Source organism: Palaemon carinicauda, chromosome 1, assembly GCF_036898095.1.
Source record: "Palaemon carinicauda isolate YSFRI2023 chromosome 1, ASM3689809v2, whole genome shotgun sequence".
Taxonomy (NCBI): domain Eukaryota; kingdom Metazoa; phylum Arthropoda; class Malacostraca; order Decapoda; family Palaemonidae; genus Palaemon; species Palaemon carinicauda.
The window spans coordinates 13,217,504-13,235,245 of NC_090725.1; the positions used below are offsets into that span (position 1 = coordinate 13,217,504).

The window sequence follows — 17,742 nt, forward strand, 5'->3', positions numbered from 1 at the left end:
CATTGACAGGACATATGATGAGAATGACAGATGATAGATGGACATTAAGTATAACCGAATGCATCCCTAGAGATTGCAAAAGAAGCAGAGGAAGAAAGATTGATAAACTAACAATGTTTGCCGGTGTGGACTGGCATAGAAAGATCATAAACATATATGTCCTTCCACTTGCGTCTGCTTATGTTCTTTCTGTGCCAGTCCACTCAAGCAAACTTTCTTAGTTTGTCAATCAATCGTCTTCTGTTCCTTTCCTTGCTTCTTTTGCAATCTCTAGGGATCAATCCATCTATTCTCTGTCATTCCTATTATGGGTCCTGCCCATGCAAAATTTCTTTTTCTTATATGTTCGAATACCCTGTGTATATTCATTTTTAAAAAATACTGTATGATATAGGAGAGCAGTGGTTCTTAAACTTAAAATTTTTAAACCAATGGAACTCCATTGCTTCTACTGGCTGTCGGTGGTACCCCTCTACGATCCCCTCACCTAATATAGTGGAAGCACATCCATTTACACTCACATACATACATACAATTATATAAAAGGGCAGTTTAGTGCGTACTCAGTATCAAAATTCTCATCTCAATTGTAGTAAAGGGTTACCTTGCTTTTAGGAATATACAGTATACGATGAAAAACGGTAACTATGTTTATCAACTATAGACATATATCAAGTGTTGCATCCAACATTCTTAGTAATGTATTTTTTGTTGTGATATAGCGAGATAAAGGCGCTTCACACATATATGCAGTTGCAAAGGGCAGATGATTTTTCAGTGCCCGTTTGCTAATTCCGGGTACTCCCATGCCATAGGTTTGTCTTGAAAGGAAGGATAAAGTCCTTGTGATTAAATTTGAAAATAAGGTTAGTATAAATATGAATTAATTAGCCGTTCTTTTTTTTCAGTAAATGGCAGATGCTTCTTCATCACATTATCAGTCATAACCACTAAAACCATAAATAGTTTCCTTATTGTGACAAGTTACTGTTGGCTTAGCATGTTTTAGCTCACTGCATTTGATTTATGAGTGACGAGAACAGAGCAGGCATTAATGCAAAGAAAGCTTCCGATCAAATAACTTTATTTAAAGACGACACAGGTATTTAGAGTTCCCAAGGGGGTCAAGGGTAACAATTGCATCTTAACAATCAACGGTTTTTGTCAATAAGGTTAACAATGGGATAAAAATAGATAACATAATAGCAAAATGATGATAGAGTTCAGGTTGCAGTGTTAAAAAACGTAGTTAGGGTATCCTTCTTTATTTGTATGTGCATTACTTGTATGCACGTGCATTGAAGGAGATACACAGGTTTTATGCGATCAATGATGATCCAATCTTCCTAACCACAAACGTTGAGGAGAAAGTTTTTGGATTACGATAGATGACAAGGAATAGATTCGTATTTGTGGTTGTAAAAGGTGGATTACAAGGATCGGTGCACATAAAGACATGTGTTACTGTGCATGTTTTTCGGCGTGTACTGCTTTGATGAAGGCTTGCAAGTCTGACGGAAAGGGGTAAATTTCCAGACAACTGGTAATTATCAGAAGTGGTGGTAGAAAGAAAAAATTCAGCAGGGACAATCAACGACTCTCCGTATACCATTTCAGTCACTGAGACATCCATGGTGTCCCTGGGAGTGGTTCTCAGTACAAGGAGAACCCAGTGAAATTGTGGAAAGCAATTGGAGTCGTTGCAAGAGGAGATCAAAGCTGCCCTCAGGATATGATGAAATCGTTCTACCATTCTGTAGTGTGATGCTGAGAAGATACTCAAATGATGCCCATAATTGAGAAGTGAAATTGGCACCCCTGTTGGAACTAATTTGCTCTGGAATGCCAAATCTTGCTACCCATCCAGAAAGTAAGACAGAAATATATGAGGCAGATGTTGCATCTTGCATGTGGATGGCTTTAGGCCACCGATCGGATCGATCGATAACTGAGGAAGGTAATTTTTGTCAGTGAGAATGTAGACAAAATGAATTATACCAAAATTTATGTGTCAATACCCTTTTGAAGTTTGATATGAAATACAGGCATTGGCCCAATCCATGGCACCTTTAGTAATGAAGTGCCATGTGAACTTCGACTTTTGTAGCTGTGTGGGAGGCCACGGATCAATTAAAACGCCAATCAGTGCACGGAGGCAGGTATCAATAGGTATGGCCTACTAGTACTGACTTCACAGAGGGGTTGGTGTTTGAGTCATCAAGGGCAACGTCTTCCCAACAGAGAGACATGCAGGTTTGGTACTCAGTGTGATTTTGCTGGACTTCTGCCAAGGATTTGTAATCCATTGCCAGGTGTTGGGTGGCCAGCGTGTTTCTGAAAATGGTGTTGGAAACGAGATTCGGTTTACCAGGGATGTGATGAGTCGTACAGTTACATTCAGAAATGACAGAGAGAGATGTTAACGTTGAGAAGTAAAGTAATGGCACGCACAAGGGGTATGTTGTCCATGTGAATGATGAAGGATGTTCCACCTAAGAAGTGGTAGCAGTGATGAACAGCCAAATATACCGCCAGTAGTTCATGGTCAAAGGTAGAGTACAGAAGGCCAATGGGCGTGGTGATCCATTGATCATTTGTTCAAGTACCAACTCTCCTACATCGTTGGAGAGTAGGATAAGTGAGGTTACCACGTAGCTGTTGATAGGGCCCCCTTTGCGTTGAAGTAGGACGTCTCTTAAAGGAGACCCCACTTCAGGTTTTTTTGTTTGGCCCTTGAGGGATTTGTAAAGAATGGGGATGGAGTGGTGACAATGGCTGGCAAGGACTAATGATAGAAGTCCACCATACTCAAGAACTCCTACAGTGCTGTGTTATTGGAGTGAGTGGTAAACTTCTCTACTACTGATACATAATCAGAGAAGGAGTGAATGCTCTTAAGAGTGATGTAATGACCAAAGAATGCCACTTCCTTGTCAACAAAGGTACATCTGTTTGTCCCTGATTGCTAGGCATTTCTGTTTCAGGCATTCGAGGATGATGCATGACTGACGTAGGTGGTCCTCTTTGGAGGGGAAGAATCTTAGTAAGTCATCTATGTAACATATACAGAATGGGAGGTCACCTAAGATGCCATCCATGAGTTGTTGAAATGTGGCCCGTGTATTAAGAAGGCCAAAGAAAGAATAATTGAAAGTGTATGTGCTGAAAGGGGTGGTGATAGCAGTGTTTGGGATGTCTCCTGGGTTTCTAGACACCTGATAATATCCCTCCAGCTGGTTGAGGGTGGAGAATGCTTTAGCACCGGTAGTGATGTCGGTGATGTTGGGGAGAGGATAGTGGTCTGGGTCCGTCTGAATGTTAGGATGACTGTAATGCCCACAAGGACGTAGGGCTCCACCCTTCTTCAGGAAAATGGGGAGCGGATGACCATGAGCTTGAGGCCATTTGATAAAGGTCAATTTCTTCCATTTCAGCAAATGTGCATTTAGCAGCTGCCAGACTTCTGAATCATGGAAACACTGGGGCCCCGTCATTTTAAGACTTTAATAGATACTATGGTAGGTGGGAACAAGGGGTATCTGGCATAGTTCTGGACATATAAGGTACGAATATGGGCATAGGCATCTGTAATGCACTGATGTGGGGAGCTAGGTTGGAGGGAGCAGGTGATAAAGGCATGGATAAGTGATAGTTGGCATTGACAATGTTTGGATATAGAACTTTAACTAGCAAGTGGAAATGGGTGAGGAAATCCTCACCAATGAGAGGCAGTACAATGTGGACATCGATGAAATTCCACTGGTACGGGTGTTCCCCAAACAACAATGTCAGTGTCTCGCAACACTTGGTGGGGATAGCAGATCCATTGGTGGCCATCAAGCAGACTGCAGAAGTCCTTGAAACACGTGGTCGAGCCCATAAGAGGGAACGTGGCAGATGGGAACAACAGTTACTAGTATCTAAGAGATAGCACACATTAAATACTGAATCATACAAAAAGAAGAGATTAGTTGAATGGGAAACCACCACCACAGGCATTGGCCAACTTAAACGTTTTTTGGCCATTGACATCCGGTAGCACATTTCTCAGCAGATACCACAAATTTGGATTGATAGTACTACAATTGAGGGCGTGGGGCGTCATCCAGTGGCTGTTAAGGATGTTAGGTAGGGTGCAGGCCTGGGGCAACATACCTGTAGGTAGGTGGTGGGTGGCTTCGCCACTGTCAGGGCATGTCATGAGGTGGACGTAAATGTCTTTCAGCATTTACCTGTGTTTCATTTGGCGTTTTATGGTTGTCCCCTTTGTTAGGAGTGGAGTTGTTGATGGAGTTTTTGATGCTGGAAAATTGGCTAAGGACTGTGAGTACTGCTCCAGGAGGAATGATTTGAGGGCATCATACTGTATGGCCGTCCCTCTGCTCACAAACGCAGTCCGAGATTTCAGGGACGATGTCAGCGATCACTGTGAGGATATAGTCAGCTTTGCTGCTTGAGAAAGTCACGCTGTTTTATGTGAAACTGAATCTCGGCAAGCAGAAATCATGTGAACACATCTCTGCTGTTGAATGCAGAGAGCATCACTGCGGCAGCATGGATAGATGAGTCGGGGTCGGTAGTGGTCATTGTCGGAAAACATAGCAGACGATGCAGTGAGATTGGATGCGGCTGGGTGGTCAAGGAACTCTTCGGGTCACCAATGAGATGGAAATGGGGGAGGCAATGATGCAAAGATGGCTTCTGAACAACTAACTTAATTTAGAGACAACACAGGTATTTATAGGCCACCAAGGGGTCCCATAAATGTGACACTTGCATGGTTACAATTATTGGTTTTTGTTAATAAGGTTGACATTGGCACAAGAATAGATAACATAACAACAGAATGGTAGTAGAATCTAAATTAACTTGTCACATTCAATGATTTGATGATGAGTCTGAGGATAGTTGCAGTGCTAGAGGAAACATAAATAGGACATCCCTCTTTATTTGTATATGAGTTGCTTGCTGCATGTGCATTATATATAAAAAGCAGGAAAAACTATGGTTTTCAACTATAATATCATTTCGGGAATTTGTATGAAGGAGCTGTGATTGAGCCCTTTATAGCTTTTTTATGAAAATAACTATTCCTAACAATAATTATTTTAATTTTAACTACCTTATTGATTATATAAGCACAAAATGATTTTAATGATTGGCATTTTTAATGTCTAATTATTAGTAAACTATATATTTGATAAAATGTACTAATGTGTATGAATGATGGTTTTTATGGATTTTTTTTAATTGTTATAATGGTGCTTAGTTCCCTCTTAAGCCCAGCACTTGGCTATGTTATCAGTGTCATGCATTATGATTTAAATTTGAGAAGAATAAAACAAGTTATTAATGATCATATGCACAAACAGTAAAGAACACAGTATCATATCTGAAAGTATTGAAATAATAAACTCTCTTTGAAAATCATATGAAGTAATAGGTAAATAACGCAACCTACTGAAATGATGATACGCTTTCTTTCATCTATAAACATTGAAGTGTCCACCAGTGTAGGCTTAATTACTTATAGATCAGATCATGGCTATATTTCATAATGTTTGTTTTTGATAAGATTTCCTTGCTTTTCAGAATCTTAGTTATTTTGTAGATGTATGTCGTTTTGAATACTATACTCAGAATTCATTACACATAAGTAATTTTCAAATTGAGTATCCTAAGGAGGGTAACTGAAATAAATTTTTGTTACCAAGTCTTCTTGAACTTGATGACTTAATTATAGTACAGAACAAGATTTTTTTTTTTTTGATGAGACTAAGATTCAGTTAATGGATAGGTGTGCAAATATTTTCAGTTTTTTTATTCCCCCTTCAATTATGAATAGCAGAACATGTCAGTGTTGTCTATCCTGTATATAATTAATGTAGCTCAAATTCAAGAACATTTGACTTGCAAGTTAAATCATATCTAGCAAAGTATTATTTTATCAGTAGATTTCTGGATAAGGTTATATTACTAACAGGACTACCCACCCGTTTAGGATTGTGACGAAATATCTAGCTCAACTTTCCATTGTGGGAGTACATACTCATTAAAAAGATAGTAAAAGCAAATTAAATGCACCCAATTGACAATGTAAGGTCTGAATAATTATTACCACATTAAAGCCCCTACAGTTTGATATAAATACCTTTATGACAAACAATGAAAAAAAAAAGTGAGTTTTTACTCGTCAAATTTCAGATCAAGATTCTGGAATATAGAGTATTTTACATGATTTATGAGTTCATATGAGATCACCCATAAAAATAATGGATTTCCACATTCCTACAGCCTCCTGTAGTCAGTATTCTAAGTACGGTTACCTTAACAATCCTTTTAAAGTCTTTCGTATATGTCTTTTTAGTTCCGAAATTGGATTGCACCGCAAATAAGCTCAATTGAACCAGTTCGCGCACTGGTTGGCACAATGGTCACCATCCTCGGTTACATGCACACTGACCGTTACCAGCGTATGGATCCAGAAGACCCCCTTGAGACAGATTTTCAGTCTGGAAGGATAATTACAAAGTAAGTAATATTTAAATAGTCACAACACTTAACATTAGTTATACGAGGTTTGGGTCATTAACTAAATTCGATGTTTACAATGGAAAATATCTTTGGACATTTAATCTAATAAGGTGATAAGAGAATAACTGAAGCCTGTTCAAAATAATTGTATTAATTGTTACAGATAACCTTCATTTTATTTCAAACGGCAGAATTTGTTAAAATTACCAAAGTATTTCTCTCAAATAATAATTACATTTCAGGATACGTGATATGTAGAGACAGTGTCAACATTCCAAAAGATTTATTGTTTAGTGTTAGATAATTACAGGAGTTCATGAGCTATCTTGAAACATTTTCAGAGGTATGACTTTGGTTCTAAGTTTTCTCTTGGACAAAAAATCCTTCAGGACCTCCAAAAGACAATGGGAACATTAAAATGGTCACTTAGAATTAATGCCAGCCTTAGTGTTGAGGACTTGACGCAATGATTTATTTATTTCAGTTTAAAAATCACGAAACTTTTGAATAATATATTTTTCATCTTGAATTTAATCTATTTCTTTTGGCAAAAAATCTAAGCTAATATGTTATGCTTTGATACTTTTTATTCCATAGATAACTTTCCTCCTAAATCAAACGAATGTGGTCCTTAGGTTAAAGGCGTCACGCAGTGGCCATAAAACCCGTGTTATTCTACATTAAAACGCTTGGAAGTATCTAAATAAATTGACCATAGATTTTTCAAAAGCTTATCACGGCTATAATTGGTCCATATTTGGTTATGCCCAGCCCTTGAAATTTCCCACAATCCCAGCGCCGCCTGTAGGCCAATTGAACAGCCTGTGACGTCATACCGGGAACGTCTGATTTCACTGGCAATGGCGGTCACATTGGTAACTACGAGCGATACTAAAGAAATTAGCTTTGATTTCACTGACACATATGACGAAAATGACCCACAATTAGAAATTTTGACAGCTGAATGTCCAGGCAGTATTCAGCCTTATAGATTTGAGCCAGAGGGCTCATCTTCAGAAGAAAATTAAGAAAGTTCCGAAGAGGGCAGCAACAGAGACGACACCGAGGATGGAATCTTGAGAAATAAAATAGGTCGTTTAGAAATAACAGAAGGGGTCCTCAGAGATTGTTAAAGAAGCAGAGGAAGGAAGATAAGACGATGGTTGTCGAACTAAGGAAGTTTGCAGGCGTAGAGTGGCACAGAAAGACCATAAACAGACGCAAGTAGGAGGACATGTCTGAGGCCTTTATTCTGCAGTGGAGTAGTAACAGCTGATGATGATATATATATATATATATATATATATATATATATATATATATATATATATATATATATATATATATATGTATATATATATATATATATATATATATATATATATATATATATATATATATATATATATATATATATATATATATATATATATATGTATATATATGTATATCTATCTATCTATATATATATATATATATATATATATATATATATATACTTATACATATATATATATATATATATATATATATATATATATATATATATATATATATATATGTATATATATATATATATATATATTTATATATATATATATATATATATATATATATATATATATATTTATATATAAACATATATATGTATATATATATATTTATATGTATATACAGTAAATATATATATATATATATATATATATATATATATATATATATATATATATATATATATATATATGTATATATATATATATATATATATATATATATATATATATATATATACAGTATATATATAGGTATATTTATATTTATATGTGTGTAAATATATATATATATGTACATATATATATATATATATATATATATATATATATATATTATGTATATATATATATATATATATATATATATATATAATATATATATATATATATATATATATATATATATATATATATATATAAATATATATATGGATATATATATGTATATATATACATAAAGAACTCCGGTAAATAGGTAAACACGCCGGCCTTCATGCATCTCACACGGCAAGTTCCTGGTATGATGTCACGGCCGGCTGACTAAATTTGACTGCCGCCAACTTAAAGGACTTGCAGTTGGCGCATGGGGCTCCTGAGACAGGGGACAATGGGTGGGTCTTGAATCACACACCAAACCCGGCATTTTGACATATGATAGAACCTGAGTGCTGATATTACCGCACGACGCCTTTAACGTATAGTATATGCCATAAAATAGTTTTTACACTACCAAAACGGTAGTTTTGAAATGACTCCATCAAGATAAAACGAAAATCATAAAATCAAAGATAAAAAATCATATAATTTGATACAGAAACTGCTTTTCTGAATGAAATAAGTTTCTAGTATTAATTTACTAAATGAAAAGAGATTTAAGGGGCAATTGAACAAATAAACGAAAGAGAAAATGTGATTGCATTATTTTTAATATTTCTTTAGACAAGGTTTTGTTTTTAATTTCTAGTAGTATTCTTAAACCTGCGCTATCCTTACCAATGGCCATAGCATGACTACACATGTTTCTGATTGTTAACTAACATACGTTTTACATGTACTTCAACCCCCCTTTAGGCTGTATATGGGTGGCAGAGACTGTCAAGTCTATAATGAATCTTCGAACCAACCTTATGGATACCTTGAAAACCGAAAGGTATCTTGCATACCATTGTCAAAATATGCGGGACCCATGAATGCAACTGCCTATGTAACTGAGAGAGGCTCTTCTGTTACGAGTAAATGGAGCATCCGAGTAGATTCTCAAGATAGACTCTACCAGCATGAAACATATCCAGGTGATCTTTTTTACTTATTTTACTTTTGATAACACAGGAGTGATTGTTCATACGAAATAGCATAGTTTCATCTGTTAAACTTCAGCTAAATGTATCACTTTAAATTATTTGTGTCCAACTCAGTATCTTCATTTTCATTCTCACTAGGGTCATTTCCCTCTCTCTCAATATTAACTTTGATCTTCTTACTGTTATGTAAAATCTTGATTTCGAGATTTAAAGAGACATTGTTTTAATCCTCTCCAAGTCTTCAAGCTAGCAATCCTCTTTGCTAATTGAGGTGCCTAAAACCTGAATGGATTGTTTTTTCTTCTCCATGTTCTTTCATACGTTACTTTTTTCTTTTTATTGTTCATAATTCTGTTCTTCCAGCAGAAGGTTCTTACAGCTCTATGTTTTCATTGACGTTTTAGTTCTTTATTGTTACTTCTTTTGTTTGTACTAACAGCCCAGAAACCCTATTTCTTTCTCAAAAAGAAACATATAATTACTATGATTTTTTTACTGCCTACAAAGCGCTAAGGTCCATCATTACTATTACACTCATATATCAACTTAAAGAAAAGATTGAATGTAACAAACTAATCATGTTTTATTAGGATAATCAATTCAAAGCCGGTTAACTTTCTAACCTTGATTTCTTTTGTTATCAAAAGAAATTTTGATCAAAGTATATCAAGTTACACATGTGACATAAGGATTTCCAAACAAAAATCTGTACGGATATATTTAAGTCTAATTATTATTATTATTATTATTATTATTATTATTATTATTATTATTATTATTATTATTATTATTATTTTAGATTCATCTTTATTCTCCATGATTTGCATCATATAAAAATTTTACCTAATTATAGGCTATGAGAATATATAATTACAGGTCTACAATTTAAAGATGGTATTGATGTGAACAATTTGGTGTTTTCTGCATTGAGGAATCACGTAGTTTTTTTTTCTTTTTAGGCCAAACCACATTACATGTGTATACGCAATCAAAAGTAATGGACAAAGAACAAAACACCAAGATTATAGGCTTTTAGTCATTATTGTGCCAAATAACAATCAAGCTAGGCTGACACTTGCATGACTTTTGGCCACGATTTTGTCGTGGCAAGTCGTGCCATTTTGGGGCACAAAGTGGGAGGCTCCCGCACTGTTCACAACTAGTTCATGCATAGTTCACGATAAGTTCACGACGAGTTCACGAATAGTTCACGAATGCGTGCCCATTAGTGTCCACATTGATACGAACTGGCATGACGAGTTCACGCATAGTTTGCGCTTAGTTTGCGCATTTCCCGCATTGGCCCGACGAGTTTGCGCAATTCAGATGGTGTCGTGCCGACTTGAGCATGCCATATAAAAAGAGGGCCTCCCCAACCCCTGGTCATTTTTGGATTGGCTGTGGAAAAGACAACATGCTTAATGCCAGAGACACAATCATTGCAGAGAAGAGAAGATGCCTATACCTGGCAGCTGCATGTTGTCTCTGTGATATAAGTTGTCTCTTTGCTGGCGATCTCTGGAATGGCGAGCAGTGTCCAGGAAGCCTTACATATACCACCATACCGATGCGAGCGCCACTGTCGTGCAGTAGTCGTGAACTGCTCGTTCCCCGTGCATACTGTTCGTGAAGTACGTAAATTAGTCGTGAACTAATCGTACCATCAATGCGTGAAGTACACGTGACTGTGTCAGTGGGAAGGCACGGCTACGCTGTGACGTACGCCAGTTCATGAACATGTGAACTACTCGTGAACACGACGTGAGCTGTTCATGAACTATTCGTGGCAGTCTGTGACAGTCGTGGTATGGTGCGCACTGCCACGCACTGGCACGCATCCTCCTGCATCGTCCCGAGAGGTCACAGTGAGTTCATGAACAGTTTGCGCATAGTTCATGACCCGATCGCAAAATTTTGTCGTGACCAAAATTTTGGACATTTTAAAATTCATGTCCCGACATGGCGCGCAGTCACGACGGGTTTATGCACACTTCACGCCAGTTTACGACTAGTTTACTCACTGGCACGACTCAAGTCACGCCAATGCGTGCCACAGAATTGTGCAAGTGTCAGCCTAGCTTTACTCTCAGCAATATAATATAAATTGCATATGCTACGAGCTTCTTTTCTCGGCCAAACCGCATATCATATGTATATAGTATGATAACACATTCCTATATTTACTAGCGTGCTCATCAACAGCAAGTCTCTGTAATCTACTACTTAAAAACTCAATAATGATACTAAGAAAAGACACACCTACTTATAATTGTTTGATCTCATGGTCAGAGACAGGTCTAATACCAAGGCTTGAACATATGAACTTCCTGGCCATAATCAAGAAATTTCTGTATAGCATTGAAAACTATAAGAGGGGCCTCACATCCTTCAAGGCCCTTGCAAAATTCAAATTACAAACTAGAGAACTTATTGTTACCCTTAGCATACCTATCTAGACGTTTTTCCAAAAGACATTAAATATATTTAGATAATATGGGAGTTATGTAAATCAAGTGTTCATCAGCAGGACTAGAGTTCCCACAAACATATTTGCCTTAAGAAGTAACATTATCAATTCCCTGATAAGTGCAAAAAAGAACATCTTGTTAACTTGCAAAGAGTAACAAACAACATATGAATATGAACTAAGAAATCAATAATATACCGCACGAGTTTATACACGTTCATACACTATAATGGTTCTTATTGTTATCTTATCACTCGCTCTTCCCTGCACTGTTTGTAAACCAACCTCTATAAACTTGATAGTCCATGGCTGATTTTGTTTGAATTTTTGTGAAATTCTTGCTCGCAAGTCCTAGTATTCAAGCTCGATGTCTATTTCATAAAGTTTAGTTGCATTCATTTCGGGACTCAGTTGTAGCCTAACTGCTCGCTTGCACATTGGTGACCACTGGAGTGTCTGCTCCCACCCACCTGCTCCCTCACTGCCGTGCCCTACTGTTTGTAGATGCCGCCCACCGAACCTGCCTCTTCGGTACACACCACGTCAATGAAACTACCGCCCATCACCAGTGGATAAGTGTTCACCTGGTTCCAGGGTGCTGAAGTCCAATTTTGCATCAAGGGATTGACTCAGTCAAATACCAAAGCAAATTATGATCTCACAGTGATCCCAAGTTTCACTTTCTGGGAAATCTGTGATTGGCTTTGAGAGCAAGAGGACCCCCCAATAGCGTACGATACCCTAAAAAAATACCTTCTGAAACAGTACTCGCCATACCAGCTGCCCGCATAGCCAAACTTAATCAGTTCTTTTAACAATTGTTTGCAAACCAAATGGTGTCGCTCGCTTTTAGGGAAATGACCAGTATCGATTGCCTGAAACCTGTCACAGATGGCTCTCCTCATTTCGTGCCCACGACGCATACCCAAACCTGTATGTATTACCATACCCGATGCCAATATTTGGTCCATGAAGCTCCTGATGACCAAACTCAACGCCCTTATGGATAGCTACTACACTACCTTCAAGAACTTCTTCAAAGCCTCCACCTCTGATGAAGAGGACAACTATTCAAAATCGACCAAAGCAGATGTGAATGTGGTAGGATACAGATGCCCGCTCCGTGACGTGCCAGATCGGCGACAAAGTCTCCCACATTGCTTAGGGCCCAACTAATGACCTCTCCAATCCCTTACTGAGGCCCATCGGCCACAGTTATGCTACTATTACTAACTATTCGGGGCTGCTGCAAAGAAATGTGTGAATTGTTGTCAGTGGCCAAAACAACGTGTAAGTAGGCCATCGCTTGTGGCGGCAGCCTCCCCTATCACTAATCTTTTGTTTTTACATGCTGCAGGTATGGGCATGTGATTTTTGGTATAAACGGATGCTTACTGTTCTCTTCTGCCATGGCCACTCTCCAGGACATGATGTAGTCTGTCTAAGTCAGCTGATGTCTGCCTAGTAGCTGCAAACGGATTTGGGATGCCCACCCACGGTTATGAAACCCTCACATTATCATTTAGAAGCGACAAATGCAATGGGAATTTCCTCGTTTCTAACATCATATTGCTAATCCTCGGTGCAGATATCCTATGACATTTCCACCTCCCGGTTAATGTCGCTCACCATCGGTTAGTCAACTAGAATTCATACTCCTTTACACCTCTTCATCCTACCCCCTCCAACCTCGCTCTTCAAATCAGCGCACCCACGGAGGCCCATGGCCACCTACTACTATCTTACCCAAAAGTTTTCCCTCCAGTACTTCATCAAACGCCCATGGTTCCGACAAGAATGGTGTTTATCACCATATCAAGATGACAAGGCCTTCCGTGTTTGCCAGATTTAGGCATCTGGTACTGGATCGTTTGGCAGCTGCCAAACAAACATTCGGTGAAATGGAAGAAAGGGGACTTTGGCAAAAGGCCTCAAGCCCATGGTCGTCACCCTTACATATCGTTCTGAAGAAAGATGGATCTCTACGTCCATGAGGGAGTTACAGGCGCCTGAACATGCAGACAGAACCAGATCACTACCCGAGCCCAAACATCGCCAACGTGACCTACATGGCCAAAGTGAAGGGTTGCTCCCCGCTCAACCTCGTGAAGGGATATTATCAGGTGCCCATGGACCCAGAAGACATCCTCAAGATTGCCATCCCCACCACTTTTATTGAAAAACACCTTCAATTACTCCTGTTTTGGCCTTCATAATACTGGGCTAACTTTTTAATAGCTCTTGGATGGTATTTTAGGGGTCCTCCCCTTCTGTGTATGTTACGTAGATGACATATTTGTGTTCTCTTGTTTAAAGAGGAACAACTCCATTCCTTGATTAGGTACAACAGATGGGCCTTGTAGTCCGATACGGCACATGTACCTTTGGAGCCAACAAAATATTGTTCTTAAGGTGCTGCATCACTCCTGAAGGAGTCCATTCCCTCCCTGAGAAGGTAGCACACTCTCGACTGTCAAAGCACTGCAAGAATTCTTGGTCATGATCAACTATTATCACTGTTTTCAGCTAGCCATCGCTGCCACTCTTACCCACCTCTACTTCTCCCTCAAGGAGAAGCCAAAAGACCTGAAGTGGGGTCACCTTCAAGAAGAGGCCTTATGCAATGCAAAGCATGCCTTATCAACCACTGCTCGTCCTGCCCATAGGCCTTCTTCAGTAGAAAACTGGTCAAGGCGAAGTCCGGCTAATCTACCTTTGACTGCAAATTACTGGCGGTGCACTTGGCTGTTCGTCACGTTTGCCACTTCCTGGAAGGTAATTCCTTAGTCGTTCACACGGGCCACATGGCTATATACAATTGCACCCTTCGACATGTCCCTGGGTAAAGGAATCTCATTGCTGATGCCCTTTCAAGAAACACATTGGCCGCCATCCACTTGGTGGATTATAATGCCTTGGCAGAAGCACAATGAGTACCAAGCATGTTGGGCATCCTTGAAGACTCCAACTCAACGCCACCCTCCTCTGTGATGTCAGTACTGGTAGACCTAGACAGTTGATACCTGCTACCATACGCCAGCCAACAGGTGTTTGACATCATTCATGGGCTACTGCACAACTACTGAAGATAAAGTTTATTTGGCATGGCATGGTCTGTACTTCATGCCAAACTTCAAAAGTACATCGACATACGGATACAGGAATGAGCACCTTTCCTCAACCTCACGTTTTTTTGCTCACATTCACGTCGACGTATTTGGGCCCCTACCCACATCACAAGAACATCACTACCTGTTGTTTACTGTCATCGACCTGTAATTGGCCGGAAGACATTCCCATGGAAACTGCAATGTCCACCTCATGTACATCTGCCTTAATCTCACGATGGATAACGAGATTTGGTATCCCTGAGCATATTACTTCTAATAGGGGAGCCACTTTCACCTCCCAATTGTGACCATCATTAGCAAACCTCCTGGGAATCACTCTACATCAGGGAACTGCCTACAACAATGTTGCCAATAGAATGGTTGAACGTTTTTTTTTTTTATCGCACCCTCAAAGCAGCTTTGATATCCTGCTGTAAGGACTCCAACTAGTTTATACAGCTCCCCTCGGTCCTCCTGGGATTAAAGACCACTCCCAAAAGATACCCTGGATGTCTTGGCAACTGAAATAATGTATGGCGACCGGTTGGTCGTCCCTACCGATTTTTTTTTTCTGTCTGCAACCTCCTCCGAAATCTCCAGCGCCTATGTCACGTTATGGGAAAATTTTTTCCAAGCTGCCAGACTTACAAGCCCCCAGCTAAGCAGCACATACCGATGGATCTACATTCGTCAATGCATGTTTTCCTTTCCAACAACACTAAGAAGCCCCTAAGTAACATGAGTGTCAAGGAAGACTGGTCTTCATTGATCACCTAAAACTTGCATATCTCTTGCCAGATCACCTGCCTACAGTACGCCTCTCAAGAGCAGGGCGCCCTATTTCACTTGTATATAATTTTTAAGGGGGGAGCCATGTGCCGCACATATTCCATATACGTTCGTACTCTGTAATGATTTTGATTGTTACCTTATCATTCGCTCTTCCCTGTACTGTTAATAAACCAAACTGTATAAACTTGATAGTTCATATCTGATTTTGTTTGAATTTTTTGACGATATTGCTCGCAAGTCCTAGTAGTCTTTATATAAACAAAGTAAAAATGTCATCTGGGTCTCTGCCTTCATAAGCATCAAGGTCCCGCAAGAATGTTTTAATTTAACGGGGCCAAAAAGCGAAATTAGTTAGTTTAGCCTCAGGAAAACAGGTATGAGGAAAATTGAGTTTCTCATTACTCTGCTTACTGTAAAACTGTTATCACCAAGCATTTTTATGTTCTGATTATCCTTTCCAATAATAAGTATATAATTTCTAACTATAAGACCGTCTTTTTAAAGTCTGCTGTATTATTGTCAGTATCGATATTACTCTTATTTTATGACGTTCTTTTTAATTTTATATTTATTTCAAAGTGTACCATAATCTCTCCTCATAATTATTTTGATCATTATTTCACTTTGATAAAAAGGAGAAATGTTTATATAGTTATTTACTGATAACCTAACCAGTAAAGGTCAAATATTGTATAGATTTTTTATTTCTTTTTTAAACAAATCTCCTATGTCAAACCTACTTGCTCAGGTCACAGGTTCTATTCCTTTTTTATCAAAATACTCAAAGGCTAAACAACTTGTTATGGTCTCCAGTAACTCGTTTTCTTTTCAGGTATCTTTGGTATTTCCCCGAATACTGGAGGATCTACTGGTGGCACCCTGCTAACCATAAACGGTGTAGGATTTGATCCGAATCCAGGCACTACAGAGGTGAGTCTCAAGTATTACCTATCGTTTGGAACATAATGATAATTTGATTTTAATACTCAGACTACAGAAGTAAGAAAATAGTAATTCCGTGGACATGTTACTCAAAGAGATTTTTCATGTGTTTGTTTTTTCATTTTCAGCAGATAAATATAGATAAACCGGCATTAGGCTTTAGTATTTCAACTTTGAATACAAGTTAAGATATTCGTTTTTATCATCCTCGCTACTTTGCTTGTCTTTTACACTAGCTATTTAACTTTTGCAGCTATTATTATGATTTAGGTTTCTTTTCGTTTTTATGCATATTTACCATGGCTTCTATGTAAGATTTGGGGCAAGGTTTTTTATGACGATTAGTATCATAAAAATATTGATATGTCTTCAGTTATTGCTTGATAACGAGTTGCATTTGTAAAGCTCTTTGCGTACTTCAAACATTTATGTCCTGTTTCTGGTCTCTTTTCATTCTTGATATGCAATTTGATGAATTTAAAAGCCAGTAATATTAAAAGATATATAGGAGAGTTCTGATTAAATACATGGCAAGTGGATTTTATAAACCTTGCCAACATTTGGTTTCAATGATAATATAAGAAATAACAATAATTTTGCTCAGAAAACTTATTTCCAACTCTATTTTATACGGTAAAACAGAAAAATCAACAAATTCCAGTGCCCAAGTCATACACAATAGCGTAAATAGAAAAGAAAAAAAAAATTGTACATTTTGTTCTCGCCACTACCCCAAAATGATGACGATTTAACCAACAGAATTTTTTTTTTTACATTTCATTTCTTATCTGAATTACGAGTATTACTAAGAATAACCAAAATTAAAATAACCTAAATTATTATATCATCTTCGGCGTCAATGACCTTGGATGCCAGACTGTCAGAAAACCTTAAATCAATCAATCAATTATTATATCACGTGATGAAGAACAGATATAACGAGATATCTGGACATTGAGATAATTTCAAACAAAAAATTCTAATATTTCAAGATTTTTTTTTTTTTTTTTTCAAATCTAATATGTGCATATTATAATTAAACC

The 17,742-nt window shown here is 37.9% G+C and overlaps 1 protein-coding gene across 1 annotated transcript in view; it reads left to right on the forward strand.

Annotated features, from left to right (window-relative positions):
- The window catches only part of LOC137647050 (fibrocystin-L-like), a 215,250-nt gene that overhangs the window by 36,077 nt on the left and 161,431 nt on the right, over positions 1-17,742 (forward strand). Inside the window, exons 6-8 of the mRNA XM_068380195.1 lie at positions 6,368-6,531; positions 9,159-9,379; positions 16,590-16,687. Of these exons, the coding sequence (XP_068236296.1) occupies positions 6,368-6,531; positions 9,159-9,379; positions 16,590-16,687 (483 nt within the window). The remainder of the gene's footprint in view (positions 1-6,367; positions 6,532-9,158; positions 9,380-16,589; positions 16,688-17,742) is intronic.